An 18174-nucleotide genomic window follows, 5' to 3' on the forward strand; every position below is an offset into this window, starting at 1 on the left:
GAGAGAGCGAGCACAAGCAGGGGATGCAGCAGGCAGAGGGAGAAGTAGGCTCCCCGCTGAGCAAGAGCCCAACGTGGGACTCCATCCCAGGATCTTGGGATCATGACCTGAGCTGAAGGCAGATGCTTAATTGACTGAGCCACCCAGGTGTCCCTGGGACTTAATTTTCTTGGTAGGCTTGATAATTTCATGCAAAAGATTGAACAGTAATAAGAACACACTTCTTACTTTTTTCTGCCAGCGTGGGATCTTTTTGTTTTGCTTAACTTTGCTTTTGCTTCAGAACAATTCTTGCTGCCTAAATGAGTAGGGAATAGAGAAAGTGGAGTTTGTCAAAGAAATCTGTTTCTTTGAACAATGAAATAAAAGGTCATGGAGATGTTCTTGCTTCTAGTAGTGTATCTTAAGAGGTAGATACATAATTTTCTGGATGATCATACTGGTTCTCATCTCTTGGTTGGTTCTTAAGGAGCTCGTAATCTAATAGGTGCTTTCAGAACACTCGGAGAATATTCTTCCATGAGGAGCTAAGCCCAAAGAGGTAGCCCTGTGCTTTGCTGATCCCTGGCCCAGCAGCTTCTCATGCTCAGGTCATGTTGCAAGGGATGGAGCCATGTCACTCTGAGGGTGTCATGGCTTCATTTCTGGCATGCCCTTTGCACTCTGAAGGACCACTTTTGCAGAAATAATTACTTATAAACCAAAGCTTGGATACGGACGAAGAAAAGAAAGGAAAGGAAAAATGCAGGCAAAACAACTTTTAAGTCATAGTGAGAAACTTTCATGGTGAATTTTCTGTGTGCACTAAAGATTTCCTATGAAACTACCCTTAGAGAAGGACACAGAAAGGACTTTTTTTTTTTGGCCTGGAGAAACATTTGCCATACTCCTTCCCTAATCATAGCAGGAAAGACAGCTGCTAATCCAGCAGATTTGTCTCAAAATAGCTGGGTTATCTTTTTCTACTAATGGATCTAATTGATTTCCCCTCTAGGAGGGGAAGTTGCTGCTAACAGCTACATGGGCATAAATGCTTGCAGACCAGCAGCACTTTCCTGGATGGTGCTGGACCAGTGTTAACAAAGTATAGTGGATGGCCTGCATCTCAATACATCTGGCTCTCTGTGGGCAGGCTAATTAGAACCAACCAAGGAATGAACAAAGGCACATAGCTTTGCGGCATTCCATAGCATTAAGGATTTAAAGCCTGAGCCCTTAGCAGCCTGGAACGTTAAGAAGAGTCAAGGGTTTTTGCTATTGCTGTTCTTTTTCTTTAAAAAAAAAACAAAACAAAACACAACTTGATTGAGGTGTAATTCATAAAAAAATTCACTCCTTTTAAGTGATTTTTTTTTTTTAGTAAATTTACAGAATTGTGCAACCATCACCACCATCCAATTTTATAACATTTTCATCATGCCAGAAGGGTTCTTTGTGACCATTGCTGTCATTCCTCATTCTCATTCCAAGCCCCAGGCAACCTCTAATACATTTTTGGTCTCTATAGATTTGTCTTGCTAGATATTTCATATGAACTGAATCATATAATATGTGGTCTTTTGTGACTTGACTTCTTTCACTTAGCATGATCATCCATGTTGTGTGTATTGGTACTTTATTCCTTTTTATGGCTGAATAATCATTTATGGGTGTACCATGTTCATCTGTTCACCAGTTGGTGGACATTTGGGGTGTTTCTAATGGCATTTTTTTTTTTAAGATTTTATTTATTTTGGGGGGTGGGGAGGAGCATAGGGAGAGGGACAAGCAGACTGTGTGCTGAGCACCAAGCCTGACATGGGGCCCGGTCCCAGGACCCTGAGACTATGACCTGAGCCAAAACCAGGAGCAAGTTGCTTAACTGACTGAGCCACCCAGGCGCCCCTAACAAGGTACTTTTTTAAGGGCCACATTACTGTCTGATACTTAAAAAGTAATTTAAAAATCAACTTGGAGAAACTTAGGATTGGGAAGGCAAAATTCACAAGGAAAACCCTGGCATTTTCAGATTTTGTAAGCTTATTATGACTTAGTAGTTATAGGGCAGAGCCTTACAGCTTTTGTGACCCTCCGTTGGAGCTGTTTCTTTGAACTAATGAAGTTGCAAGCAGTGTATTACCTCATGCCTGATTTTCATAGCTAATTGGCCCACTGGGTCAGTGTGTCTGTTGCAGTATGTTCAGATGAACTGAGGGCACATCGTGCAGCTGATTCATCCATGAGCACATACATCTCTTATATAACAACAACAACAACAGTCATCAAAACTGCTGCTGCTGAGTACATTTTGGGCATTAAATGGTCCGGGCACTGACCTTGATGCTATAGGCCGTCCTTGGCCTTATTTTATATGCAGTCCCTACTGAGGAAACCGTAAACTGGTTGTGTCCGGTGAGGTAGTGAACGGCCTTTTGAAGTAAAAGAAGCAAGGAACAGAGCTAGAGATGGGGGGAGGCTGGAGGTGCCACCAGACATGGAGGAAAGTGCCTCAGAGGTTTGGTGCTGAGGACTGGTAGATGGGTATCCAGGAAGAGCGTCTTCAGGCAGAAGGAGAGCAAGTGCAACACCCCTGTGGAGGGAGTGGGTTTGGCCTGTTCCGAGAACAGCCCAGAGGCCATGGTGCCTCGAAGCACAGGGACGGGGGCGGGGGAGGGAGGGGCCAGGGCCCAGACCTGCCCAGTTACGGGAAATATCCCGGCTTTTGGTGCCCTTCCCTGCTGTTAGGGATAATACTCTCAGATAACCTTAATCTGTGACAGACAGCTGAGGGTGAAACCATTGTACTATACGAGCGAACTGCCTTTCTTCATTTCTCCTCTCCTACTTAGAGATTTCCAGTCACGTGTACTTTTTTTAATGCTGAAAGGGGAAGCAGTGAAAGGTCTTGTACAAAAGGTACTGTTTTTCACTCATCAAACAGGAAAAAAAGATGACAAGTGTTGGTGAGAGTGTGGTAGAATAGTACTTTCACATAGTGATTGTGGGAGCACACGTTGTTGCAGCCACTTTCTCCAGAGTATTTGGTGGTATCTTTTTTTTTTTAAGATTTTATTTATTTGAGAGAGAGAGTGAGAGAGCAAGAGCGCCAAGTGTGCAGGAGCAGGGGAAGGGGGGCAGAGGAAGAGGGAGAAGCAGACTTCCTGCTGAGCAGGGAGCCCCATGCAGGGTTCGATCCTGGTACTCAAGGCTCATGACCTGAGCCGACCTGAGCTGAAGGCAGATGCCTAACTGACTGAGCCGCCCAGGTGCCCCTATTTGGTGTTATCTAACAAAATTGAAAAATCTGTCACATATGCTATGCCTCAGCAGTTCTTTGTCTACGTAATTTCTTCATACCTGTGTGTCCAAGGAGACATGGACAGTCCCTTGCCACATACTTGGTATTAGCCAAAACTTGTAGGCCATCTAAGTGCTGTTCAGAGGAAATAAAGAAATTGGCTTACTTGATTGTGAAGGCTAGGAAGTCTGAAATCTGTAGGGCGGGCTGGCAGGCCTGAAGCTTACGCGGCAGTCCACAAGCAGAATGTCGTCTTCCTCAGGGAAACCTTAGTTTTATTCTAAAGGCTTTTCGGCTGATTAAATGAAGCCTACCCAGATTATTGAGGATAATACTTAAACTGTTTGTAGATGTTAACCACATCTATAAAATTCCTTGACAGCAACCCCTACATTAGTATCTAATTGACTGGGTACTATACCCTGTCATGAAGACACCTAAAGCTGAGCCATCACAATGGGATACCATACAGAAGTTAAATAGGAATAGACCAGTCAATATATTACAATGTGGACAGGTCTCAGGAACATAACACTGAATAAAAAAAAATGTAAGAGTGAAATGTATTATGATACCATTTATTAAAATGCACAAAGGAAAATTATGTGTAATTCATGACTAAATACATGTATAAAAGTATAAAATAGGAGTTAGAAAATAAACAGCATTCTTAATTGATGGCTCCCTGGGGAGACTTGGCCGGATGGTTAAAGCATCCTGTGGTTTGGTAATGTTCTGCAGTGTTTTAATTCCTTGACGCTGAAGGAAATCAATATGGTAGTGTTAACCATTGTTCCTATGAGGACACAGGTAGTTGAGGAATCTTCTTTATTTATTTTTAAGGGAAAGAGAAGAAGGTTAAATATTTGTTTGCTTGGGTAGAATTGGTTAATATTGTGCTGCCATTAGAAGATGTTATTATTCATAAAAAATCAGTAATATTACAAGAAATCCTCTAAAAAGGAAATATTGCAGAGACTCCCATAATTTCTCACACTAGAATAGCGCTCTGTCATACAAGCATTTTCGACTCACTTTATTGAACAATCCACTTTGAGGAACTGTATTGAGTCCTGAGGGGTGAGTGCAAAGGTTAGCAGGGAGGCTGCCTGGGCATGACCTGTGGGACCTTCAGCAAGGTTTTTGAATTTAGCATCTCAAAGCTTTGGTGTCTCATCCATAAAATGAAGATAATAATAATCATGTTGTTAGGATCTAATGAGATAACCCAGGTAAAACGCTGGGCACAGAGCCTGAAAAAGAGTAGCACTCCATAAACGTCAAAATGTATCCTACAGGGGAGAAAAAAGGAATAAAATGTTCTCAACTGAGTAAAAGAAATAACACCTTCTTTGTACCCCACACTTTTCTATAGGTTTTTGTATTCATGGTTTCTTTCATCCTGATGTGACACTTAAAGGTAGAACAGCCAGTATCATTTATTTTCATGTTACAGACAGGAGGTGAGGTATCTGGAGACCTCTGTGGAAATGGGAATGTTCATCCATTTGAAGAATTGACTAATATTTTAGACTTTGTCTTGCAGTATTCATTATTACAATGGATTCAGTGTGCACTGTCACGTGCTTGGGAGAGCACATCAGTGTTCCATAAATACTACTTATTATCTCATTGAATCTTCATACTCCTCATGAGATCCAAATGATCATTATTTACATTTTATAGAGGAGGAGATTGAGGCTTAGCGAGGTGGTGATGTGAGTTGCCCAAGTTGGTTTTTGGGTTTTTTGTTTGTTTGTTTTACCAAAGTTTTTTTCATCCCATGTTCCCCCCGGCCCATTACTACTGGGATGGCAGGTTACAAACAATAGATAATACAAATTGATACATAATGCAAATTGATAGCTAGTAGCATAGATAGATAATACAGACTGAAGGAGAACCAACACTTCACATTAGGCTGATAGGAAGCATTTTTGTGTTTTATAAATTTGAATCTTGAGTATTTCTGCTGTAACTTAATACTTCAAACGAAATATCTCTGTTGTCTTATTTTCCTTTGCTTGGCTTGGGCTCCCCATTCAAGATGGGTATGAAAAATAGGACTCTTCTGACCATCTGCTAGCCTACAAGCAGCTGCTTTATTGCCAGATTTACTCACTAATATTCTCCCTAAAGGCAGGGGACATAATCAAATACTGATGATGTTAGCCCAGGAACAGCAGTTTCCAACAACACAAGGAAGAAGTAAGATTTTCTACAAATGATGTCTATCTGGAAGTATTCTCAAACAGTTAATCCTTATTAACAGATAATCTTGTCACATGAAATTAGAATGTGCCTTGATTAGTTTAAGCATTTGACATTGCTGGATTAATTTGTATGAGATTGTATAGAATAAAATAATGGAAATTTCAAGGATAAATGTTACCTGAAGCACGTTATAAAACCCCCTATTAGAGATTCTTAAATCACTTAAAAACTTATTCCAGTGTAAATATTACCTGCATTTTTCAAATGAGAAAAATAAAGCACTGAGGTAGCAAATAATTTGTTCTTGGTCATTTACAGAATTGGAAAAAGAAATGTAAAAGAAACCAATTCTTAGAAATTTAAAGTTAGCTCAGTTTAACTATCTGGCTAGTCATAATTGTATTAATTTATGCTTCATAGTCTATAGTTCCATACTGGTAAAGGTAATAATTTTTCAAAAATGAAAGAAAAATCTAAATGGTGAGGATGTTAAAGCCATCATAAGATTGTATAATTATGTTTAAAATTATAATGTGTTGGTCTACAGGAAGCAGAGGAAAAAAGCATAAGATAAACAAACCAGCTAGAAATCTAGTGGAAAGTGCCTTCTAGGTTCTGAGTGGTCTATTCCTCAGCACTTTATTTGGAACAGCTAACCGTTAATTCTCCAATCCCCCTGATTGAGCGCCCCACCCCCACCCCCATTGAGCTTTTATCCTAAAACCAACTCATCTTCATAGGAGACTCAGCACAAGTAGAACAGTGGTATTGCCAGTTATTTTAGCTTAAACTATCTATATTGCTCTCTGAATAGAAATGAAACTCATTCTGGTTGAAACTGGTTTGGCAAATTATCCTCCTTGCCAGGCAGTAACAGAGAGAATACATACTAAGCTTTTGTTACTGATTGTAACAAAATAGTGTTTCTTGGACCATTAATACCTTTTATAATTAATTTTGTTTTTATACTTTATATCTTAAACCTTTTGGTCTTAGTGCCAAACCTGAATTAAAATGAATTTGTTCATTACTACTGGTGATTTTTTTCTAAATCCTAGGCTATATAAAAAATTTAGGTCTTAACAAGCCTTAACACAGCATATGACCTTTGACCCAACAGCTGCCCTCTCAAAAAAAAGTGGGACCCATTCAGTTCACAAAGATATCCACTGCTACTTATAAGACTTTACAGATGGGGGAATACAAAGGCAGCACTGCTTTTTTGTTCCTGGGTTTAAAAATACATGTGCTTCAGCTAAAATAACTAGATTAATGGCCAAGAGCCAGGGTAGAAATGGATTTTCCACTGTTCAAAGGGGCCAAAGTTTCCAGGGGAAAAATTTCTGTAGCTAAAGCTAAATAATAAGGAATTGAAGTATATGTTGAACTTTCAAGCTTAAAAACTCTTGTATTTTCTCTGAAGCTTATTGTAGTCCCAGGTCTTATTAGTTAACCTGTTTTTCCCCAGTAGCATCATTTGGATAGTGGTTTATGCTTGGTGTTAATTCACTGTTTTTCATATTTTAAGATAGGACTTACACCTAAGCATTTCAAGAATTATATCGAGAAGCTAAATGATATTTTCCCCTTATTTGGGTAAGCTGAACTAAGAATCTTAAGAAAGAACACAGATCTGGGCTTCTTTTTATGACTGCTTATATGCTAGTAGGGCGGTTATCTCTGTGTCCGTTTCCTTATGTTCTTACCCGTCGAGACTCAGCGTCATAAGATTATTAAAGAATTTTAAATGATTTTTTTTAAGGTTTTATCTTTTTATTAAAACTTATGTTCTCGACATCCAGACTTGGTCTCATAAGATTATTACAAGAATTTTAAAAGAGATATTTGAAAAGTAGTTTTATCTTTTTATTAAAAAGTAATTATTTTCTAATGAAGTTATTAAATTTTAAAAATTACTGAAAATCTCATACGTTGCTGATGGGAATGTAAAATGGCACAACACTCTGGAAAATAGTTTGGCAGTTTCTTACAAAGTTAAACATAAAATTACCGTATGACGCAGCAATTGAACTCCTAGATATTTATCCTGGAGATATGAACACTTAGGTTCACAAAAAAACCCATATGTGATTGTCCATATCAGGTTTATTTGCAATTGCAAAAAACTATAAGCAACCCAAATGTTCAATGGGCAAATACATAAATTGTGATACATTCATGCTATGGAATACTATCAGCCAAAAGGAATAGACTATGGATAACACCCAGCAACTTGGATGGTTCTTCTGGACGTTGTGCTGAGTGAAAAAGTCAGTCTCAGAGGTCACATACTGTATGACTGCATTTATATAACAGTCTCACAATGACAAAATTACAGTGATTGAGATCAGTGGTTGCCAGGACTGTTGGGGAGGGTGTGGCTATAAAGGGGTAGCATGAGGGAGATCATTGTGTTAATGGAACATTTCAATATTATAACTGTGCTGATGGTTATACAAAGTTATACATGTGGTAAGATTTCATAGGAACAATGCACCCCCTCCCACAAATGAGTGATGTAAAAACTGGTAAATACAAATGAAGTCTGTAGTTTAGCTAGTAAGTGTTGTACCATTGTCAGTTTCCTGGTTTTGATCCTACGCTATGGTTATATAAGTTACCATTAGGGAAGCACACCTGAACTCTCTGTGCAGTTTTTACAACTTCTTGTGAATGTTTAATGATTTCAAAATAAGCTTAAAAGCAAAACAAGGGAATTGAGAAAAGATGATAGAAATAGCAGCTGGGGCCACAGGTCCCTGTGATCAGGTATTGAGACTTACCATCTTGCAGAGAAACTGGTAGGGGAGTCATCATTGGCTTTGGGCTTTATGGCTACTGGTTGTGAATGGGGCTCAAACGGATGAGAGGCTCTAAAAACATAGGATGAATGGACTTCCAGTTAAGCACAGCAGATTGACCATGGGTGGTTTTTTTTTCTTCTTCTAAGAATACATTGAAGTGATAGCAGAACTTAAAGGAATGGGGGGGGAAAAAACCATAAATCCATGGTGTAAAGGCTTGAAAAAAGACTTAGCAGTTGACAAAAGGCCTAAGAAAATCTGGAGTGATAGAAAATGGACAGAGGAGTTGTAGCTGCCTTAAGAAAATGTAAAGAATCTGCAGTGGGAGGGCGCCTGGGTGGCTCAGTTGGTTAAGCGACTGCTTTCGGCTCAGGTCATGATCCTGGAGTCCCGGGATCGAGTCCCGCATTGGGCTCCCTGCTCAGCAGGGAGCCTGCTTCTCCCTCTGACCCTCACCCCTCTCATGTGCTCTCTCTCTCTCATTCTCTCTGTCTCAAATAAATAAATAAAATCTTTTAAAAAAAGAATCTGCAGTGGGAGAACTGACAAGGGCTGAGCCATTCACCCCCGGAGGCTGAGGAGCAGTCCCACAGAAGCTGGGGATGGAGGGGACACCCAGGGCTGGAGTAGGAGTTACACAAGTTGGTTGAACTGCCAGTTTCCCCTTCCTACCCCAACCACCAATACTACCAGCAGCTCCCTCTGCCTGGCGGACTGGAGATTTAATCTTAGGGTATATTGAATCAGAGGAGTTCTCGATGTGGAAACACCAGCAGGAGGGAATAAACCTTGGAGGAGAGAGCAGGAGAGTTCAGTAAAAATCAGCCCAGTAAACTGTGGAATTCCCAACCCACTCCCCTTCCTGATGGGGAAAGCTGACCACCTGGTGACTGCCTCCTCCCCTGCCCTTCATAGAAAATGAGAAACTTCTCTGAAGAGACTCAGTGGACCCTGGTTACTGTCACAGGGCCAGTTTCTCTATAGCTGACTTGTCCAGTCACTCCTAATGAAGCCTGCTAGTCAGCAACCACCCTGTGTATACACCCACACCCACAAGCTTCCAGCCAGCATTTTAGGGCTTTACTTTTAAATACGAACTGGTGATCAGGGATCACCAGATGTTTGATGAAAGCTTCCAACACAAAAGATAGATGGATACCGAACAATGAAAAGAAATAATCAGGAGATAATATAGGGAACTGGAAGAAAATGACAAAAAAATATTACTTTCAGTTTATTCAAATTAGAGACAATATTACATTCACAAAACAAGAATAGGATGCTTTTATTTTTTTAAATTTATTTATTTGACAGAGAGCACAAGTAGGCAGAGCAGCAGGCAGAGGGAAAGGGAGAAGCAGGCTCTCCACCGAGCAGGGAGCCCGATGCGGGGCTTGATCCCAGCACCCCGGGATCATGACCCAAGCTGAAGGCAACCGCTTAACCGACTGAGCCACCCAGGCGCCCCAAGAATAGGATGCTTTTAAAAAGGAATAACCAGTGGTGCCTGGTTGACTTGGTTGGTTAAGCATCCAACTCTGAGTTTCAGCTCAGGTCTAGACCTCATGGGTCGTGGGATTGAGCCTTGCATTGGGCTCTGCGCTCAGTGGGGAGTCTGCTTGAAGTTTCTCTCCCTCTGCCCCTCCCCCTGCTCTCATGCTCACTTGGTGCCCCCTCCCCCATGCTCACTTGCTCCCTCTCAAATCCTCAAGAAAAACGGGGGCGGAAGGGGATAACTAAAACTCTGAAAGAGCCCTAATTAAAAATACAGTATCAAAAGTTTTTTTAAAAAAACAGGGGCGCCTGGGTGGCTCAGTTGGTTAAACGACTGCCTTCGGCTCAGGTCACAATCCTGGAGTCCCGGGATCGAGCCCCACATCGGGCTCCCTGCTCGGCAGGGAGTCTGCTTCTCCCTCTGACCCTCCCCCCTCTCATGTTCTCTCTCTCTCTCTCTCAAATAAATAAATAAAATCTTTAAAAAAAAAAAATGGGGGCGCCTGGGTGGCTCAGTCAGTTAAGCGCCGGACTCTTGGTTTCAGCTCGGGTCATGAGATCCAGCCCCACATGGGCTCCATGCTCAGTGAGGAGTCTGCTTGAAATTCTGTCTCTCCTCCCTCTGCCCTTCCCTGCTCTTGGCACGCACTCTCTTCCTCCCTCTCCCCAAAATCTTAAAAAATGAAATAACATAATAAAAGAGTTGGAATGTGAAGTTATCTGTCAGAGATGGGGGAACAAAAAGTGGAAAAGTAAAATGATTAGAGAAGAAATCAGGATATGTAAAATCCTTGTCAGAATTCCAGAAAGTAAGGAGAGATAAGAAACATTTAAAATAGATTTTTCAGACCTAAAGGACATAATTTTTTTATATGGAAGAGGTGTATCAAGTGCCCAGTAAAATAAATGAACGAAGTCCCACACTGAAACAGACCGTTACGTGGTGTACAGGGCTTCCAGAAATAAGCATCCCCCTACCAAAGTCCTATACAAAGGAAGAAGAAATGACGGCTGACTTCTCAATAGCAAAACTGGTTGTTAAAAATAGTGTAGCAATTATCTTTAAAATTCTAAGGGAGAATCACTTGAGCTTTGTAATACTCTACCCAGCGAAATATCAGTCAAATGTCAAGGTAAAGATAATTTCAGACACATGGGGACTCAAATTTACCTCTTATGCATCATTTCTTAGGTTGTTCTTGGAGAATGATCTCCAGCAAATAGGAATAAAGAAAGAGGAAGGTGTGGAGTCCAGTTAATGAGAGCTCTAACACAAGGGATCAAGAAGGGGACATGCAAGGGTAACGGCGTGGCAGGGACAGTCAGGCCAGACTGAGCAAGAGGACGGAGAGTCCTTGGAGGAAGTTCTGGGGGGAAAATGGAATGGAAGATTAGCTGACAACTTTGTGCATTTGAAAAATACTGATAGACTTCTGCTAGGTGTGATAGAGCATGTGGAAAAATTTAAGGTGGATTCATGGAAAACTAAGCTGGGAGGAGGGGGATGAAATGATTGTTAATCCCAGGAGAAACAAAGACTGTACCAAGAAAGGAAACATAATCCTTAGTACATTCCTTGTATTGTATATTTACAGAGTCATAATAAACCCTGACTATCAACTTACCAGGAAATTGCCCTTTACTTATATAGGAAGGATTGAAGTAGGGAAAGTGGGGTGGTGTGGAGAGCTGAGCTCTCATCTACTGTGGTAGAAAGCCAGTAGTTATCATTCAAAATTGAAAAATCAAGAATATTATCCCAAACTATGGTAATAAATACAAGAATAACAGCTTAGTTGAAAGTGCTCTTGGGAGTAAGTTAAGATTTGAGGGAAGGTTGAGCCAGGAGTTGTTTTTCATGATAAGCCTTTATCACTGTTTGATAAAATAAGAGTTACTGTGTTCTCTCTGTACTGATTTATAAAGGAGAAACTTTATCCTGCAGAGCATGTATATCAAGTATCTGCCCCTTTGAATGTTGGGTATTTTTCATTCTTTTTATTGCCTGGCCCTCTGCAAACAGGTTCACATTTTGAGAGGGGGTAAGGAGACTTGAGTGGTCGATCTGGAATGATTAATACTGTGAAGCTCATTATTTGTAGGTGGAGCAAATACGTTCAGTCGCCATGTGTTCTGAGTCAAGAGGTTAGAGCCCCACAGGAATGATCTGTTGTCTCTACTTTGATTTAGGATATTTTAAGTTTGATCAAATAATTGCCTGTCTTAGTACTTATTGTAGCATTTGTCTCTATGTTTATGACTTTCTAGTGCCACAGGAATGACACTTTTAAAAATGAAAACCATGACATTTGCACAGCTATGGCATCATGAAATCCATGAGAAGGAAACCAGGCCTTCCCATCTACTGTGTGCACAGGACCTACCACTCGGTGGTTAATAGCTGAGTACTTAATGAATAAACAAGATCTCTTAGAAATTTCTGTTCAATTGATCACCAAAACATGGCTCATATAATTAAGTTCCGATCATGTGCACCTGTTTTTAACATTAGCCTGACAGCCATTAACCTGCTTAAACCCCAAAGGGAGCATCGGCTTCTGGGCCCGTAGCCCCTGGGTGTGCTTCGTAGGTATGCATATCTGCCACTTGCTACATTGCAGTAGGTTCTAGGCAGCCCTTGGGCAATGGAAACCTGCCGGGATTACGTGCCTTGCTGGTGCAGGGACCCTGTTCCATCCGTAAGGAAATATGTGCTCTCCATTATTTTGAAATAAACGTTCATGGCTTTGTAGACTCTACTGTCAAGCATACATAGGTATCCCAGGCTATGTAGTGGTAACATCTAAAGATTTTTTGATCTACTGTTTGCTTATTTTATTAATTTGTTTTGTTTTATTTGTCAGAATGTTATGGAACAGTTCAATCCTGGGCTACGAAATTTAATAAACCTAGGAAAAAATTATGAAAAAGCTGTTAATGGTAAGTCTCTTTTCTAAATTTATAAATATAGTGCACATATAAAAACCAGTAAATATTTTAATTATTTTGAAGTGCTTAATAGTGAATTTTTAAAGTGTCTTTAAGTTGATAGAAATTATTTACATTTAATTCTATGGAAGTTTGCAACGATAGGATATTGGTGTATTTGAAATGAATAAATGGAATCATAGACTTATAAGTGATGCATTTTAATGATCAAATCATGGTTATTGACATGACTCGTATTTTATATCATTGCCGTCAGTAGGCTTTCCACTTGGCAAACCAAATTCTTTGTGAACTAGTATGTACTTAAAATATTTGTTAGTATCTTGTAGCAGAGGAATTGTTCTTTATATAGAAGAGTTTCTTGCCTTTGGGTGCATAACTTTTGATAGTGATATGAACAAATTTTTAACCTGAATGGAAAAACATCTAAATTAAAGGTTGAACTTAGATTCTCATTTCAAAATGAGCTCTTCCTGTAAAATGAATTCAAGCATTGGCTTTTGCCTCTCTTTTGTGAACCAGACTTGTTTGCTAATTTCAGGAGGTTTCATTGAGAAAGCTGACATGCATCTACACATGCATTTCCCTCCTAAAAGGTGAATGTTATCAATGATCACCTTAAAAACTTGAGATGCTAATAATCACCAGATTCTAACATGGTCAAAACAATTCTCCTTATGTAACAAGTGTCACCCCCAAAATATTCAGACCCCAGTTTCACCCTCTACCCTGGTTCACTAAGACCACCAATAACATGAGTAGAAAATTTAGTTTCCAATGGTTTTAGATCAAGTTTTGTGTCTTTTATATATCTCGTTTCTCCCTTTCACCATGGCCCGCCTTTGGCTGCTTCCTCTTGAGATTTTGAAAATAAACCCATGACCTTACACACCCGCAGCATAAGCATGCCCCAGGAAAAGGCGGTATGGTAGCTGGAGTTTGGATGACAGGTGCCCAGTTGTCATAGTCCTGGAAAAGTAAAGTGCTTATTTACTTTCTTCTGCATCTCTGTGCTATTTGCCAGACATTTGCAGCGCTGGGAAATCCTCCCTCATCCCCCAAGCAGTATCAGTGACTTCTGTAGGTAACCCCTCACCCCTTCAAAGAGCAGGAAGGAGACTTGTTTTAGAATTCTTGTACAGCTGCCTCTCCCTTGATGACTGCTTAGTCACAGGGCCACAAAGTCATTGCCTTAGATGCCCTGTGAAGGAAATCACCATGACCTGCAGTGGGTTTTTTTCTTTCTAGCACTTGCTGTCTCTCTGAGGCAGAGTTTTATAAGGTGACTCAGGGACCTGCCAGCCCCTTAGTCTCTTGCTAACAAGGCTTCTCCCCAAAGGGACTATTCTGCACTTCTAAAGTATTTCCAGTATTTTTGGCAGGCCATCTGTTTTTTTTCTGAAGCCATTGAGAAATCGAGATGAATTGGTAAAGTCCTTGGTAAGAATTTGTGGCATAGTTTAGGATGCCAGATGTGCAGTCAACACTTAGATCGTACATCAGGACAACATGCACAGCTAACAAAGAGCATGGAATGAGCTGTGTCACAGGAATTTGAGTAGTGGAGGTTGGTGGGGAACGGAGCAGGCAGTGGGCCTTGTAGGAGCTCTGCTAGCTGACAGACGTTAGGTTTCAGGCAGAAAAGACCGCATCCAAGCCAAGATCTGAGGTCCACACTGCCATGGGTGGGAAGCTGTTGGGGAATAATAAAATACAGCGTGGAGTAGGGTCAGGTTATGAATGCATTTGAATGCAGCATCAGTTACCTATTGTCACATAATCAAGTGTCCCTAAACTTGGTGGCTTAAGACAACAATAGTTTATCATTTCTCAAGGTCTTGTAAAGGTAGTGCAGTTCTCTAGCCCCCAGGGACTCAATCCTGCAGCTGTAGTCAGCAGGGGCACTGGACTCCCTCCCTCCCAGGGACAGAGCAGGCTGTTCGAAGAGTGCAAATCCCTGTGAGAGTTATGCTTGCTGGCACCCCACTGGCCAAGGCAAGTCAGATGACCAAGCCACCCATCAGTGTATAGACAGCTACAGAGGTTGGGAATTCTGGGAGGTGTGGTTTATTGAAGGCCATTACTGTACAAATCTATCGTGAACTCTCTGGAGTGTGGGCTTACGCTATGGTCAGTGGAGGCCATTAAAAGTTTTTGAGCAGAGTTTTAACCTAATGAAATCATATTTTAAGGAAGAGTTATCTGGTAGAAGTATATAAATTAGATTGAATTGATTGGTCAACCACTAAAATAGAACAAATATGCTTTGTTCTTAAAACAGTAAGTGATAGAAAATCTCTTAATGTAGTCACAAAGGGGATGGCAAAATTATGAGAATATTGTTTGATTCTTTATTAAGTTCTGGATAAATTATATAGTTTTTAAAGTTAATTCCACTTTATCGTAAAAGCAAGGGAATTTTACCATTCTGAGGTTAGTTTTAAAAACATAAATCATCCGTTAATGAAAAATTTCAACATAATGCGTGAATGCAAACCAAAAATTTTGTTTATATATTGTGTAAATCTGCATGCCATTCTCCCACCGATCTGCCTTTCAGCTTTATCAGTATCTTACAATTTAAAGTCTTCATATTAAAATATTACATGTATTAGCTTGACAGTTTATTGGCTACCAACCTTGTTTTTAGGTGGAGTCCTCTCTCTTTCAGTTCTAGCTGAGACCAAAGAGTCAAAAAGCACTATAATTTAGAACTGGGGAGTGACCTTAACTGCAGTTGTATGCGTACTCCCTCTGATTTGCCACTGACCTTGGGCATGTCCCCGCATATCTCCACTCCACTCCTTCATGAAACAGGGTGGGACTACCGCTGACCCACGTCTTCATGTTCTTGGGGAGATGAACTTAAGTAATGGCTTGGAAAGTCCACATAAATGCTACTTGTTATTGTTCTTATTTACAATTAAACTTTAAGGTTATTCTCAGATTTATGAAATAACTGTATAATAGAGCGTGGTACAGTTGTTAAACTTGTACACATGTATAGTAAACGCCGTAACTTCTGTAATATTTTAACTCAACAAGAAAGGCTAAAATGAATGAATTTGCCATGAAAATACTACTTTTTTGGCCAGTAATACCTTCAGCTGGACTTGTACCTAATTTGTTCTGTGGACCTCCCACCCTTTTTATATTTGAAATGCCTTTTTAATTCACCATTTTAAAACAATACCCATTATAAAATTGGGGCAAAGCAGTTGGCATGGCCTCTGGTTTTCTTTGCAGTAAAAGGAAAGGAATCTTAGAGATCCCTAAGGGCTCTTTTAGCTCCAAAATTCTGTATTCTTCAAAGTTAGTCTTTGAAGTAAAATAAATTTTCTTCAAAATCACCCTAAATAGGCTAGGTCTTGTTAAAAAGCCTGCTTGTTGTAAAGTGAAAGGAATCCGTATTAATAGCTTCCATTTGTTTGTTCAGTGCTCACGCTATTAGGACATTTTATAGATGACCATCCTTTGTTTCAGAAAGGACAGCTACCTTGCCCAAGGAGGTCATGTCATTAGAAGTAAAAGTAGAATTCAAACCCAGGTCTCTCTTGCCCCCAGTTCCCCTCCCCAGAGAAAAAGAAAGGAAAAGAAAAATCAAAAAGAAATTTTTGTACCTTATAATTTAGTCATCAGAATCAATTTGAAAGGAGAGAGATTATTTTTAAGATGATTAGAATCCAATTTCTACAGAAATAAAAGTTCCCCTTGTCTCTGCCAAAAAGGTGGTGGGGGGAGGATAGAACCTTCACTTTTCAGGTAATTCTGTTGTGTTTTTAGGATGATAACGTATTTCAAATTTCATAGATTTTCCCCCTGACAACAAATATATTATTGGTTGTGGCTCAGAATACCTTTTTCAATAGAAAGAAAAAAAAAAAAAGAAAAGCCATTGAAAGACCGGGTTCCTGGGCCACCGCATACAAGTTCTTTTAACTAATTAATGTTGCAGACCCGTATAGCTATAGAATAACCATCTGAGAAGAGATTTCTTGTGGAAGTGGATGTGTTTGTAGCCCTAGTTTGATGTTGAAAACATATCCACTCTGGCAGGGCCTTTTCTGGACTTCCAGAGCCTGCTGTTGAAGGTTCCCCAGGTCTGGTCTAAGGTGAGGATCCTATAGGGTTTTCCACCCAGTGGAGGCCTCTGAGAGTGCAGTGGAGGGACCTCTGCCCCCGGCACAGCTATTAAGCGCAAGCCCTGCCTTCTGAGAGCCACCCTTGGCACAGCCCAAACCTTCCTGTAGCCAGAAGGGACTGAGGGATATTTGGAAGCAAACCTCCATGGCACTTCCTCTTCTCTTTGTCTAAGTGATGACTTTTGTGTGTCACCTTCCCTGTCTAGCTATGATCCTTGCGGGGAAAGCCTACTACGATGGAGTGGCCAAGATTGGTGAGATTGCCACCGGGTCCCCCGTGTCAACAGAGCTGGGTGAGCTGAGCGTCCACTATATACAAACGCAAGTTGAGCTGGTTGCACGGCCTTTCCTCCTGTGAGCCCTTGTGAGAATACATGACGCAGCCCAAAGCCAGACAGTAAGAAGAGCTAGCCCGGTACTCCAGTGTGTTCACTTTTGGAACGATTGAGTTTGCTGTGGTCTGTCGAAAGTGGAGGCTTAGTTAGAGGGCAGGCCAAGGCCAGTGGCTGGCCTCCCTGCTCCCTAGGAATTGGGCTTCTGCCTCTAAACTTGGGGCCCTAGCCCTTCCCCTTGGATCCCTGGGGCATGAAGCCCAGGGAGCTTTGACCTACATTCTTAAGGAGATGGGCACGGCGGGCCTCCTGACTCGGGCAGGAGTGCTTCCTGTGACTCACCTAGCAGAAAGTCAGACTCCTCTACGTCCTGCTCTTGGCTCTCGCTGCTTCCACAGTTGCTCTCCGTTGTGATTTTTCCGGTTTTGCTGGTATGAATTGATCTCCTGTGCACAGGAGGAGGGCAGCCACACCCTCGGCACCACGAGCTGCCGAGGGAATCTGGGTTTCTGTTTACAGACTCCGTTCACTCCTCCTAAGGGTGGAAAAGTCACTGTTTTTCCTTTTCTAATAGCCCCACACGTAACAATCATTTTTAAATCTTGAATAAAGGATGAATATGTTTTATTTTAAATAAATGTTTTATTTTACAAAGGGTAAGATTTCTGGCTTCAAAATATTTGTCATAATTTGAAATGTTCAGAATAGCAGAGGAAAATATTGGTAAAGTTGTGTGTATTTAAAGAAAAGTCTTTCTCCAATTAACACGCAGAAAGGGAAGCTAGGGGTGGGGGGGGCTTGTAGGATTCAAATAATTCACATCATTTCTATATAAAGTGTCTTAAGGGTTTTCAAGATTGTTTGGAGAACTCTTACCTGACCCATAGAAGTGGAGGAACAAATTCAAGGTGTGATAACAGTGCTGGGGTTGGGGGCTGGGCTGCAGGATGTGGAGTGGAACT

At 40.8% G+C, this 18174-nt stretch overlaps 1 protein-coding gene across 3 annotated transcripts in view; it reads left to right on the top strand.

The window, feature by feature from the left end:
* Positions 1–18174, top strand: part of BAIAP2L1 (BAR/IMD domain containing adaptor protein 2 like 1) — a 101234-nt gene that overhangs the window by 11805 nt on the left and 71255 nt on the right. For 2 of the 3 annotated variants that reach the window (XM_045875812.3, XM_045875814.3), the window contains exons 2-3: positions 12654–12729; positions 17087–17173. In XM_045875812.3, the coding sequence (XP_045731768.1) occupies positions 12654–12729; positions 17087–17173 (163 nt within the window). Of the gene's footprint in view, positions 1–12653; positions 12730–17086; positions 17174–18174 lie in introns of those variants that run through there. The other variant, XM_064593305.1, reaches the window with a different exon arrangement.

The sequence above is a fragment of the Mirounga angustirostris genome, unplaced genomic scaffold (assembly GCF_029215605.1).
Source record: "Mirounga angustirostris isolate CCGP_5_RB_7025 unplaced genomic scaffold, mMirAng1.0.hap1 SCAF_5, whole genome shotgun sequence".
NCBI lineage: Eukaryota > Metazoa > Chordata > Mammalia > Carnivora > Phocidae > Mirounga > Mirounga angustirostris.